This window comes from Zalophus californianus, chromosome 10 (genome assembly GCF_009762305.2).
Source record: "Zalophus californianus isolate mZalCal1 chromosome 10, mZalCal1.pri.v2, whole genome shotgun sequence".
Classification (NCBI taxonomy): domain Eukaryota; kingdom Metazoa; phylum Chordata; class Mammalia; order Carnivora; family Otariidae; genus Zalophus; species Zalophus californianus.
The window spans coordinates 84,441,326-84,455,898 of NC_045604.1; the positions used below are offsets into that span (position 1 = coordinate 84,441,326).

The following is a 14,573-nucleotide window of genomic DNA, read 5'->3' on the forward strand; positions in this document are numbered from 1 at the left end:
AATAGATGAAAGTATCACGCTGCCCTGCATTGTGGGTTGAAATCAGAGGTATAGACTTTCTCCATCTTCTCCCTGGGCCCAGTTCCTCTGGCCTTCCCTGATGCCAGACCTCTCCTACCCCTTTGTTCTGTTCTCTCTGCTAGTGTGCTTTGGGCCTTGGCACCCACCACCACCATTACTGTGGTGCAATCCATTGTACCCCCACCCTGTTCCTCTCCGGCCTCGTTGCTACCATATTTCCCTTGCTTATTTTCCCTCCAGCCACACTGGCCTCCTTGCTGTGCCTATGGCCCTGGCCTGGTGCAGGACCCCTCTACATCCTCACCAGTCCACAGAGGCTCAGAAAGATATTTTAAGTTTCTTTAATAATACAGCCTAACTCAGCAGTCTGGAGTAAAATGCAACATTTAAGGTCATGTTATTTCATGGACAGTGTCTTTTTTGGTTCAGAAACAAACATTTCTCCCAGATTCATCTGGGCCATTTGGGATTTTCAGTGGGATTTTTTTTTTTTTTTGGCTTGATTTAGGTTCCCCCAAGGAATATTTGGAAACATTCATCTTTCCAGTTCTGCTTCCTGGAATGGCTAGCCTGCTTCACCAAGCAAAGAAAGAAAAATGTTTTGAGGTCAGTTGCTCTGTGGGGTTTCTTTATTTCTAAATGCTCAGTAATTCATTTTTATCAGATGGTACCTCATTATCTCAGTACCATCAAGTGGTCGTTCTCAAAACAATCCCTTTGGGAGGGAGAGCTGTGTTTTGGTCACTCAACTCCAGCCATGACATCTAGTTGTGCACACACATGCACTGCCATCTGTCTGGCTGCTTGGCTCCAGAGAGGTTTTCTGCCTTCTTGGCCTCCCTGCCTGCCCTTCTCCTGAGGGTAACTGGCATCTACCAGGTTTATTGGCTCCCGTTGACTGTGTGTGTGGATTAAAGCTCTCCTTATATTTTATCTGACTCTGGATTGATCTTCCCACCTCTGGCCTCTCCATACTCCACTTCCTGCTCAATATTATGCATGTAGCTTGCTTCAGGAGAGGTCTGGCCCACAGTGAGTGCTCGCTGAGCATTAGTCATGGTCACACTGCAGCCAGTTTTCTGTGTGAATGGAGTTCCAATCCTGGCGCACCCTCCCGTAAATACCCATGTGGAGGCTCCCTGTTTTCTACAGTTGACAGGATACTTTGGGGTGTGTGTGTTCCCTGCACAGTTTTGAGAATACTAGAATTTTGAATGGCCCACATGAAGAGAGTAAAATAGCAACAATATTTAATATTGGCCAAGAGCTTACTCTGTGCCAGGTGCTTTGCTGAATGCTTGACCATTCGTTATTTCATTCAGCCCTTCCAAAAGCCCTCTGAGATTCCTTCTGTTAGTGTCCTCTGCATTTTACAGATGAGGAAACAGAAGAACAAAGAGATTTAGAAAGGTGATCAAGATGAATTTGCAGAGTTAGCATTCAGATCCAGGTTATGATTCAAAATGATACTCAAAAATTGGTGGTGCAATTTAACTACAGTGCAAACCTCAGTCAGCTGCCACATCCCAGGGTCTTTAGAGCATTCACAGCTAATTGTATCAACTGTTTGGTTGCCCCTCAGCACAGAGTCTCTCTGAGAAGAGGTGCATACTGCCCGGATGGTGCTTTTACATACATACCCATAGCCTAGATAATCCTAACTTCATCCCTCCCAAACAATGGAAGTTGGAGGTTGTCCTCTAAATAGCTCCAGGAAATACTGATTTTTTAAAATCCGTATCTGTTTTTTGAAGAACAGTTTTGTTACTTGCCGTAGGTTATAAAATCTGAACTGTTTCCACTTATAAATTTTTCATTTGCTCATTTGGCTTCTCCTGAGGGCTTAATGTCCGTTCCCCACTCATAATTGACCTTCCCCTCCACTGTGTGGTGCTAACAGGTGCAAGGTGCAGCTGGGTGGGATGGTAGTGAGGCCAGGGGCCAGAGAACCGAGCCCTTAGCCTGACCCTGCTTATGTCAGGTGGCTTTGTCTCTCTGGCTTCAGGTCCTGCTGCTGAATGAGGGAGACCAGACTGTCCTGCAAGTCACATTTCAGGGATCTTTCTTTTTAATCTTGCTGTTGGCCAAAGTATATTCAGTGTGCTGTGCCTTTTATTAGATTGAACAAAGAATGGCACACAATGATTATAAACAATGAAATGAGCACAGTGGAAATAACCTGTGTTTGAATATGCGTAAAGAATATCCGTAGACAGATTAAGTCACCCAAATTCAGTTCTGTTCAACAAATTTTTATTAAATCCTACTATGTGCTGATGACCGGGCCAGACCCTAGGGAGGGACACAGAGAGGACCAGCTATGGCCTTGTCCTCAAGAAAACCACAAACGAGCAGTAAAGCCTTTGGTAGCTGAAGGGTTTTTTTTTTCTCCCTTTGTATCTGTTCTCTGAAATAAGAATGGATGTGGGGAAACAACAAGAGTGGATCTAGGTGCTGTGAATGCACGTCTAGACCTGAACACAGCTACAGTCAACTGTGCAGGCTTTGTTCTAATTTCTTCAGCTGTTACTCTTCTAATTTATACCCTTTCACAAGACACAAAAATCAGCTAAAAGGGCAGTAATTAAGATTTTACATTGAGGGTTATATCTCTACTGTTTGCCCATAAGTAATTTTGTAATGAGGGGGCTAGAAATGGTTTCCAGCCTCCAGGCAATGATAAAATGCTTTTAAAGAATCAGAGATATTTCTATTTGTATTAGAGATTAATGAGGCATCCTTGTGCCAACTCATATTTCATCTTTGACGTCCTGCAGATGAGCTGCCTCTGGGACTAAATGAAACCAGTCTAAACATAAAATGCTGCAGGGTGTTTGAATGGAGCATTAAAGTTTAAATGTTGTAATGAGCGATCAAGGAATGTAGAAAATGTAGGTTCTTAAAACTGTTAGCTTGCAAAAACTGATAAACTTTCAAGGCAGCCAGACACCCTGGAGTCCAAAGTCCTGCTCAACTGCTTCCTTGTGGTGGGACCCTAAGTGATCTGTGAGCCTGTTTCCTCCCCTATTAAAGGGATGGCAGAAAAAAAAAAGGAGGCGGGGGATGGCAGAGGTGCCCCTGTTACCAGGAGGATGAGGGGAAGCATTTAATGAGGTTCGCAGGCACCAAGGAAGGTTAGCGTCCTACCCAGCCTTCCCTCAGGCTTTGCCCCAAAGCTCAGTAATTTGAATACTACAAATATGCAAGATGGGTGGATTACCATTAACTTCTTTCATTTCCTGATTTAAGATTTCTTAATTAAATCTAATTCCCTCCTTTTTCACCCCCTGGTCATGTAGTCTTTTGTGGGTTATTTTTGAAGGCTTGAAAATTACAGCAACATTTGTCAGACCCAAGTAGAGCTTCTCTTACCCAGATCTGCACAACAGATTTGCATTTTCTCAATTCAGCTGTTCCTCGCATCCTGTCAGTGGGAATAGATGCTTAAACTGAATGATAACCAACCTCCAGCCAAAATTACATAACTGGAGCATTCTTATCTGTCACCCACAACTGAACTCGCATCCGAATGATTCTTAACCAGCAGCATGATTCATTGTTTATTGGGGCCATTCAAATTATATCTTGAAACAGCATTTATATTAGGTCACTCAAGAAATAATTGCTGATTTGTATTTTGCCCTTAAAATGCTGACTTAGAGTTAGGTTTCCTTGCTTTCGTTATTTTCTGTTTTGTTCTATGATGTAGCTCCAGTAGTGCCTGGGACGTGGTAGGGACCTACTAAATATTTGTTTGATGAATGAATACGGTTCCTCAAAAGTCAGGGCCAATTTTTAAGATAGCAGTTAAGTTATGGGAGCGCTTGTCAGTTTGCCCTAGCTATTACACGCAAGAGCTAATTTACTAACTGTACCTGCAGTGTCTCCATTTACTGCCTCTGGAGGAAGGTAGACTGTAGAGTGGCTTCCCCTAGAGCTAGAGCTGAGTAAGGAGCCTGTCCTCTAAAATTGAAGGGACCTCCTAACAGATGGAGAGCCAGAGAGTTGAGCAAGAAGCTGGAATTGAAGAATAGCAGTTTCTAGCACTTTAGGGCTCTTACATTGTTCTAAACATTTGATCTGCAGAAACTCATTTCATCTTCCAGCAACCCTCTGATGTGGGTGCTCTTATTTCAGTCTTACGGATGAGGACCCTGCAGTGCCAAGGTTAACCAACAAGCTCAAGGGAACAGCTAGTTAAGTGGTAGAGCCAAGATTCAAGCCGAGCAGTACTCTTCTTCCTGAGTCTAGGAGTTTGACGCCAGACCACGCTGGTGGTCAGTCCAATGGCTTGCCACAAGCACAGGGCACATTCTGATATGAAAAATGGGTCTGGAAGCTGTGGAGAAAAGGAGTGAGAAGTGAGGTGGATCTGGGGCAGTCACCCAGACCAGGCCCTCACGCAGGCCTCGTGGGGCAGAATCTTTTATTTAGATTGTCCTGCGAGTACCATGACACTCCAAGGAAAACTGGAGGGAATAAAGCAGAAGGGGGGCAGGGAGAATAATGAGTGGCACCTCATTGTTATGCCATAGAGCATTTGGCCAATTAGACACACACACACACACACACACACACACACACACACACACACACACACACGAATGAGGCAGTCTATGGTACATGGTCCAGTGGTTCAGAACTGAGCCTCCAGAATCAGGCAGACTTTGCTTCCAACCTGACTCTGCCCCAGACAAGCTGCGTAAGCTTGATGATTTTGATTTTGATTAATTCATAATTCAATTCCTTTATCCATGTCATTTTAAATATTATGAATGGAACTCTGGTGAATTTCATAAAGACACTAAACAAATGGTTTGTTCATCATTAGATATTTTAATCTTTTAAATGCTCAGAATAAAATTCAGGTTATTTAACAAGCAAATATTTCTCTAGTCCTTAATTTTTGGAGGAGATTACAATTGGAAGACTAAACCTTAAAGGAACGATTCCCATGAATTATCTCAGCCTTAAGATTAAATGGAGACCCTGTGCATTTCCTGAGATGAATTTAACAAGTGAAATAGATTTATTTAATCATTCCCCAGATAGTTGTTTTCAACTACGTATAAAAAGGTCACAGAGAGGGGTGCCTGGGTGGCTCAGTTGCTTAAGTGTCTGACTTTGACTTCGGTCATGATCTCAGGGTCCTGGGATAGAGCCCCGAGTCAGTCTCCCTGCTCAGCGGGGAGTCTACTTCTCCCTCTCCCCCCCCCGACTCGTGCGCGCACATGTATGTGCTCTCTCTCTCTCTAAAATAAATAAATAAAATCTTAAAAAAAAAAGAAAGGTCACAGAGATGTAGGTGGCATCTGTAGGGCACTAAAGTGACCATCTATAAAGAAAGTCAATGGGCCTTTTAGTTTTGCTGTGACATTAGCTGGGTGCTAACAATATTTTATATTGTGTTAAACATACTCTGTGAAAGATAAAGAATGGGAAATGATTACTTTGTACAAATAGTTGATGGAATTACACCTGTGAATTGACAGTAGATACAGTACAGTCATTTCCTGTGTGTATACTGACATATGCGGTACACAGACCAAACCAAAGGTAAGTGAATATAAATGATAGTATCTAAATCTATTAGCCAATAAGTGGAAAGTAACATGTAAGCTGGGGGAGAGATGAAAATTTGGAGGCCTTTGCTCCAAAGTATTTTGGTAATTTTTGAAAATTTTGTGAATATTTGAAAATAAGTGTGAATTACTTTTGTAATTATAAAAAATAGAAATTATAAATAAATAACATTTTCACACCCATATATTTAACTTTGCTCCCCCATCTAGGTGATTTTCTTTTTTTTTTTCATTTTCACTGATACACTGAGTAAGTCACTCAGCTCCATCTTTTTACCATTTGTTCTGTTTTTAACTTGTGGCACTTTGGCACTGAAATCCTCTGGTACAACTCCTCTTAAGTTTTCCTGATGACCCAGTACTGCCAAATTCAGTCCCTACTCCAGGGACAAAAAGGAAGCCAGTATGGAGGGAGCAGAGCAAGCGAATGAGATGGGAGGTGAAGTGGGCAAGGTCGCTCTGCAGCGTCCATATCATATAGGCCAGTAAAGAGTGAGTTTTATTTTAGGAGCAGTGGGAACTCATCAGAGCAGTGGTTCTCTACCCTACTGGGTCCAATGCCCCCTTGTCACACTTTATAGAGCCCTCTTCATGTCCTGAAAGGAAATGCTTAGATAATATTTATTACCTATTTATCAGTTACCTGATTGCTGTGTTGTTGTATCATAAACTACCTGGAAACTTCACGGCTTAAAACAATGATTTATTATTTCTATGGGCTGACTCTTCTCTTGGTCTCACCAGGTGACTGCTTTCAGCAGGTGACTGGGCAGGGCTGGGAGGCCCATCTGGCCTCGTGCACGGGGCTGGAGCCTGAGTGCTGGTGTCCGCGAGGCACTTCAGTTCTCCTCCACATGCCTCTCTCATCCTCTAGGAGGCCAGCCCTGCTCCTTTACAGCCTGGTGGTTTCAGGGCAGCCTTACAGGAGGGCAAAGGCAGAAGTGTGAGGCCGAGGCTCAGGAACTCCAAGAGCATCCCTTCTACCACATTCTTTTGGTCAAAGCAATTCACAAAGCCAGCAACTCAAAAAGCAACTCATAAGTAGGTGAGAAATAGACTCCCTCTAGAAGAAGTGGCAAGGTCACATTGCTAAGGGGCATGGACCTAGGAGGCATGGTTAATTAGGTGCCCGTTAGCATAATAGTCTATCACATCTATCTGTGCAGTAATTTCAAATATATATAGTGGCTGTTTATATAGTGGACTATAGCATAAAGGGAGAAATGAAAACCATTCACAACATAAGTAATATTTATTTAATTTTTTAAAGCTCAGGTAAAATTACACTAGAAGATCTGAGTAGTCACTCACTTGTACGTATACGTAGAATCACCATGACTATGACAGCTACAAAAGGCAGACTGGATCACACACGATGCGTCAGTCACTCACTCACTGTAAGTGATGCAGTCCACGGTGACAGGATTTTTCTGAAATGGTGAGAAACCCTTAGGTTCTGAATACAACAAAATACAATTTTCTCTTGGCATACATGGTAGCTGCTTTCCTAGAACAATAAATATATATTGAAATCATAAAAAAAAAACCCTGCCTGCATTTGTATGTTAAAATGGAGCTACATTCTGGACTCAGATGATTGATTATAAACCAGTTTTTTAACCTAGTAAACATCCAGTGGGATATTTGAAAATATTTAGGATGCAGAACAGTTTTTTCTTGTGCAGGACTATCCTGCCCATTGCAGGGTATACAACATCTCTGGTTCGGAAGTCTAAAATGGGTCTGCAGGACTGTGTTAATCGTGGAGGCCACCTTCATTCCTTGCTTTGAGGCCATCTTCTGTGTTCACAGCCAGCAGCAGCGTCGCTTGGACGCCTGCTTCCATCATCACATCGCCTTCTGCCGCCCCAGTGATTACATTGGGCCCATCTGGATAATCTCCCCATTTCAGGATCTTTAATCACATTTGCAAGGTTCTTTTGCCATGTAAGGTAACAGATCCACAGGAGCTAGGGGCTAGGATGTGGATATTTTTGAGGGGCCATTATTCAGCCACACCCAGTGTATCAACACTGTTTTGTCTTTCTTTTTTTTAAGATTTATTTATTTAATTGCGGGGGGGGAGAGAGAGAGAGCACAAGCAGGGGAGGGCAAAGGAAGAGAATCTTGAAGCAGACTCTGAACTGAGCATGGAGACTGATGCCCCGGGGCTCAATCCCACGATCCATGAGATCATGACCTGAGCCGAACCAAGACTTGGATACTCAACCGACTGAGCTACCCAGGTGTCCCAACACTGTTTATCTTAAGAGGAAAACATTCAGAGGACTGCAGGGCCATGGAGGCACTGAAAGAGGCCTGGCATAACAAGGGGACACCAAGGAGTGGCGGGGACTGTGGCCACCAAGCAAGCTCATGCATTACAGGGGCAGCTGCTGTGCTCCTCATTTCTTACTGATAGTTACTATGCTGGAACATGGGATCAGTATGACCCTATCTCCTGAGTTTCCAGTAAAAATCCCCAATCCATATTTTACCATGAACTGTCCTTTTAACTGTTGACAATTTTTAAAAAGGTAAAATACAGCATGCCAAACAGAATACACTTAAAACATTTTTTAAGAGCAAGATGTTAAAATCAGGTAGAGCTGTGTTAAAATCTCAACTGAGCTACTTATATGAATAACCTCATGTCACTGAGCCCTTGTTTTCTCATACATGGAAGAGGGACAATAATATCTACCTCATTGGCTCATTCTGAGCATCAGGCTAGATCAGTTGCTTAGCACTGCACCTGACACATAGCATGTGCTCAATAAATAGCTTGCTATAATTCTTATTCTTGGGTCCTATTATAAGCACATGCAGGATGATCATAATGAATACCACAGTGGCCCTGATCTCAGGCCCCAAAACCCCGTTAATCTTCTACTCCAGGCACTTTCCAATTCCTATTGATCTCTGCCTTTAGTTGACTTGACCTTTATCCACTCATCTGTCCTACATACTTGCAACATATGTAACAGGTTAGTATTAAGACTACAAAGAATTCCTATATATCAATAAGAAAAAAAGAGAACAACACAACAGAACAATGAAATAAGAAAATAGACAAAGGGTATGATCAGGAAGTTCACAAAAGGGGAGACCCAGAGAGCCAAATCAAAAGATACTCAATGCCACAGATTGGCAAACATGTAAAAGTTTGGCAATATGAGCAATGGATGAAGCTGTGGAGAGGAACTGTCATGTTCTTTTTTTTTTTTTTTAAGATTTTATTTATTTACTTGAGAGAGAGTGAGAAAGAGTACAGAGAAGCATACTCACGCTGAGCAGGAAGCCCAATGTGGGGCTCAATCCCAGGACTTTGGAATCATGACCTGAGCTGCTTAATGGACTGAGCCACCCAGGTGCCCTGGAACTGTCATGTTCTACTATATAATTGGTACTGCCCTCCTGGAGAAAAATTTGCAAAACCTAGTAAAATTGAAAATACACTCTATGACCTAAAAATTTCCCTTCTAAATCTGTACTATGGCTGGAAAAACTCAGTCTTTGTAACAAGAAGCTCTGAAGAAGAACATTAAATGCAACATTGGTCCAAATATAGAGAAATGGAAATGACCTTAAAGTCCGTTAACAGGGAGATGTATGAATCAAACTTAAGGGGTGCCTGGGTGGCTCAGTCGTTAAGCGTCTGCCTTCGGCTCGGGTCATGATCCCAGGGTCCTGGGATCGAGCCCCGCATCGGGCTGCCTGCTCAGCAGGGAGCCTGCTTCTCCCTCTCCCACCCCCCCTGCTTGTGTTCCCTCTATCGCTGTCTCTCTCTCTCTGCCAAATAAATAAAATCTTTTAAAAAAAATTAAACAACTTTATTGGGGCACCTGGATGGCTCAGTCAGTTAAGCATCTGCCTTTGGCTCAGGTCATGATCCCAGGGTCCTGGGATCGAGCCCCATGTTGGGCTCCCTGCTCAGTGGGGAGCCTGCTTCTCCTTCTTCCTCTGCCCCTCCATCCCCTCTTGTGCGCGCTCTCTCTCTCTCTCTCAAATAAATAAATAAAATAAAAACACCCAGCTTTATTGAAATATAATTTACATACCATAAAATCCATTCATTTTACCCAAGTGTCCATCATGGATGAATGGATAAACAAAATTTGGTATATCCATACAATGGAATATTATCCAGCCTTTAAAAGGAGGGAACTCTTCTTGTCACATGCTACCACATGAATGTACTTTGTGGACATTATCCTAGTGAAATAAGCCAGTCACAAAAAAACAAAACAAAACACAGCATCGGTTGAAATACAAAGTATGATTTATATGTATGATTTCACTTACATGAGATACCTAGAGTGGTCAAATTCATAGAGACAGAAAGAGGCATATGGTTGCCAGGGGCTGTGGGGAGGAGGGAATGGGGAGTTGTTGTTTAATGGGTAGAGTTTCAGTTTTGCAAGATGAGAGGAATTCTGGAGATACGTTACACAATGTGAAGGTGTTTAACACATCTGAACTATGCACTAAAAAATTGTTAGGGTGGTAAATATTATGTATATTTTACCACAATTTAAAAAAGTGATTTTAAAAGATCCACTCATTTTAACAGGAGCAAATGTACAGAGTTGTGCGGCCATCACCACAATCTAATTTTAGAACATTTCCATAAACCCCCCAAAATCTCTAGTGACTATTTCTGGTCACTCTTCATTTCTACCCCTACCCCCAGGCAACAGCTAACCTACTTTTTATCTCCATAGATTTGGTAAATCTTTTCTGGATATTTCATATAACTAGAATCACATAACATATGGTCTTTTGCATTGGGCTTATTTCACACAGTACCGTGTTTGTGAGGTTCATCTATGTTGTGGCATATATCAGTACTTCATCTTTATTGCTGAATAATATTCAATGGTATGGATATACCACATTTTGTTTTGGGTTGTTTCTCCTTTTTGGCTATTATGAATAATGCTGCTATGAACATTTGCATATAAGTATTGTATGGACATATGTTTTCGTTTCTCTTGGGTAGGTTTTGAGTAGAGGAAACTAGGTTTTTACCTGATCTTGTTACGTTTGATTGAATATTATCACATTGAAGTTGGTCCAGACAACAGATCCCAATTTCACATTTTGGAAGTTAATACCTAAATATGAAATATGGCTCCAAGTTAAGGGCTATTTCTTAATCATCTACTATTACCAGTTACCATCTAAGTGATTAATCAGTGGTGATGGATGGCAATCATTTATAGAGTACTTCTTATATGCCAGGCATTATTTCACATTGTGATCTTATTTAATCATCACAGCAACCCTTGGAATGGGTGGTTTTATTGTCCCCATTTTGTGGATGAGGAAATGGAGGCTCAAGAAGTACCCCCATTCACAAGGCTACTCAGAGGAAGAGCCAGGGTTGGAGCCCAGAAGTCTTGCTTCCGAGCCAGGCACTCAGTCCCACTGTAGCAATGCCCCCTAAGCTGAGGTTTCAGTGACCTGTGGTCACACGTGTTCCAGAAGCAGATGATGCTCCTTCTGACAGTCATCAGAAGGTCAGGAGTAGCCTAACACCACTACCTCATTCACTTCATTTCATCTCGTAACTCAGACATTTTATTATCTCACATCATCACTAAAGGAAGAAGGGTGAGTACAGGACCATAAAATATTCTGAGAGATAGAGAGACCACATTCACATGACTTTTATTTTAGCATATTGTTATAGTTGATGTTGTCTTACTGTGCCTAATTTATAAATTAAATTTATCATAGGTATGTATTTATAGGAAAAACATAGTACATACAGAGTTCAGTACTATCCACAGCTTTAGGCATCCACTGGGGTCTTGGAACCTACCCCCTGTGGATAAGGGGAGACTGCTCTATGTCAATAAGGCTGTTAGTGTTGAGGGGCATCTGGGTGGCTCAGTCGTTAAGCGTCTGCCTTCGGCTCGGGTCATGATCCTGGGATCCTGGGATCGAGCCCTGCATTGGGCTCCCTGCTCAGCGGGAAGCCTGCTTCTCCCACTCCCTCTGCTGCTTCCCCTGCTTGTACTCTCTCTCTCTCTTTGTCAAATAAATAAATAAAATCTTAAAAAAAAAAAAGGCTATGAGTGTTGAAAATACTTCCCTTTGAGGCTCTTGGAATTGCTGTCAGATCCAGTTTGTAAACCATGCAAGAAAATCTTATTATAACTTTATAGTCATGCTTCTTTTCTTTCTTCTTTTTAACAATGGCAACATTCATTGATCACTTCATTCCCAAACTTGGCTAGGAGTTGCTTTTGTTTCTGAAAATCAAAGTCATCCTCAAAAGACAAGGCCTTAAAAAGAAAGTCAACAGGCTCTGACCTGAGGGTGACCCCATGGTTGTCTTACAAAATAAAGGGCAGTGGCTTTGTGACAGGATTTTCCTTTTCTACTCTGAAGCTTTGTCCTCTGGCTTTCAGGGGCATGGCTTTGTGCCAGGTGGCTGTGGTAGCAGCCTTGTCCGGCTACTAAATAGGGAGAACGTTACCATTTGGGCATGAATTGCATTTCACTTATTATACATGGCATTAGTTAACTTTTGCTACATAACAAAGTACCTCAAAAGTTAGCAGCTTAAAACAACAATTTATTTAGTTCACTCTCCTGCAAGGCAGCAATTTGGACTGGGTTCAGTTGGGAAGTTCTCCTGGCCTTGGCTGATGTTGTTCATGTGTCTGTGGGTAGCTACCAGGCAGGCTGGGTACCAGCTGTTCTAGGATGGCCTTAGCTGGGATGCATCATCTCTATTCGACTTGGTCTCTCAGCTTCCATCAGATGAACCCTGGACTGTTCATGTGGTAGCTGGGCAAGGGTGTGAGGATTTGAGTAGAAGTTCTCAAGGCCTCTTGAGCCTGAGGCTTGGAACTGGCACATTGCTACTTTCATGGCATTATATTGGCCAAAGCAAGTCACAAGACCAGCTCAGATTCAAGGAGTAAGGAAATAGACTCCACCTCTTGATGGGAAGAACTATAAAACTACATCACAGAGGGTGTGGGTCCAGGGATGGGTGAAGAACGGTGGCACTTTTTGTAATTTACCTCATACGCTGTATTAGAATTAGTGTGGATCTGGCGGCAGGTGGCAGGTTTGACTTCTGGCTCTAGCCTAGTGACTTCAGGGACATTACTTGTCTGCAACTACCTCCTCTCCTCATTTGTAAAGCACAGGTGGGATTATTGAGAGGGTTAAAGAGGTAACGTGTGAAAGAGCAAGCTCCGGAGTACAACTGGGTTCATATTCATACTCTTCCATCTATGAGTAAGGGACTTTGGGTGAGGTATTTAGCCTTCCTGTGTCCCTGTTTCCTAATCTGTAAAATGGGAATAATAGTAATAATAATAATAATGTGTAGCTGTCAATGAGGATAAATGAGTTAAGTAAAATTTAAAAGAGTGCCTGGCACAGAGAAAACACTCAGCACACATTAACTGTTGTGAACACGATTAACATGATGCCTGGGAAAAAGCGAGTCTGCAACAGGAATATTACTCCCCAGGGTCCCGACGGGGTGACCAGTTGTTGCTTGAATAAATGGAAGGCGGCATCCTTGTTACTAATTTCTGGGTATTACAGATGGCCAAGGATGGACTTTCCTCATCACTCTAAAAATACTGGTGCCTTTTAAACATAATGTATATTTGTAAAAATCTAAACATAACTCTTGGAAATAATATGGTGAGCTCAGAACCTGAGAATGCCCTATGAAGAGCCCTCCAAGTCTGAAGAAGCTGCTAGAATCACTACCACAGTAACCAAAAAAGAAAGAAAGGAAGACTGCAAGTATCCCAAACTTCTCTTGAGAATTAATGTCTAAAGGATTGGAAGCCATTTAAAAAAAAATGAAAATAAGGTTCAATTGATTCTTTTTTAAAAGAACCTAACTTAAAATAAGTCACTGACCTTCTTGGTTGTTTAGAGAGCTGCAATTTCTCCTGCTACTTTTGAGGAACCAGAAAACCCACATCATAAACTAATAACAGATCCAACAGATGTTTAAACTGTTAATCTCTTAGAATAATAAAAGGGTTATCCAGGAAATAGGTGAAACAGAGCTTTCTTGAAAATCACATTTCTTTGTCCGAGATCAAGTACTGTGGATTTTTCCATGCTTCCACACGAAGGATCATCCATCTATCGGTGATTGATAATGTTCTAAAGCAGAGGTCTGTAAACTATGGCCTATGGCCAACTGCCTGTTCTTGTAAATGAAGTTTTATTGGAACTCGGCCCCACTCATTCCTTTACAGATTGTCTACGGCCACTTTTGTACTAAAAGTGCACTGTTGTACTTTTTAACTAGAACTAAGTTGAATAGTTGTGACACAAGTCTAATATTTACAAATGGTCCTTTAAGAAAAAGTTTGCCAACCCGTGTTCTGAAGACCTGGAACTACCCAGATTTTTGTGGTAGTAGCTGCTACTCTTACGTGGGAGGCAGTAGAAGGGAAGCTTCATGAATAAGCATAGAGTTTGGAACTCTGCTCACCTGAATTTAGGGCCCAGTTCTACCTCTTTCTAGATATGTGACTTTGGACATTGCTAGCATTGGGACCTTGTAATTTTAATCTTCCTGAGCCTCAGTTTTCTCCTCCATAAAATAGGAAGTAATAATAATAGTAATTGTTCATAGTAGTAAGAGAGTTTATCAGAATTAAATAAGATAATGCATTTAAAGTGTTTAGCTCAGTAACTGGCACAGCTACAGTGAAAAGTAGCAATAACATAAGAACAAAATCAAATTGGAGAAAGGTTCCTTAGGGCTGGAAGGGAAAACTAAAACTGAGGGCAGTAGGTAAGGAAGAGGTGGACTGAAGACTGGACCTGTGGGGAGTTAAAGACTGGTGGGAGATTAGACTCAGACATGTGGAGGGCTCTGACAGAATACAGTGATGAAGGGTAGGGTAGGGGTGCTGGAGTCACACGGGTGGGCTTGAATCTCCCCCTCCAACTTTTGCTGGCTCTGGGCCC

At 42.1% G+C, this 14,573-nt stretch overlaps 1 protein-coding gene across 4 annotated transcripts in view; it reads left to right on the plus strand.

The window, feature by feature from the left end:
* The window catches only part of IQCK (IQ motif containing K), a 122,814-nt gene that overhangs the window by 11,049 nt on the left and 97,192 nt on the right, over positions 1 to 14,573 (plus strand). For 3 of the 4 annotated variants that reach the window (XR_003522934.2, XM_027610287.1, XM_027610285.2), the window contains exon 4: positions 530 to 627. The exons of the other annotated variant lie outside the window; for it this stretch is intronic. Coding sequence is in view for 2 of the 3 variants with exons in the window: in XM_027610287.1 (XP_027466088.1) it covers positions 530 to 627 (98 nt within the window). In the remaining variant the exon portion in view is untranslated. The remainder of the gene's footprint in view (positions 1 to 529; positions 628 to 14,573) is intronic. 4 annotated transcript variants of the gene reach the window in all.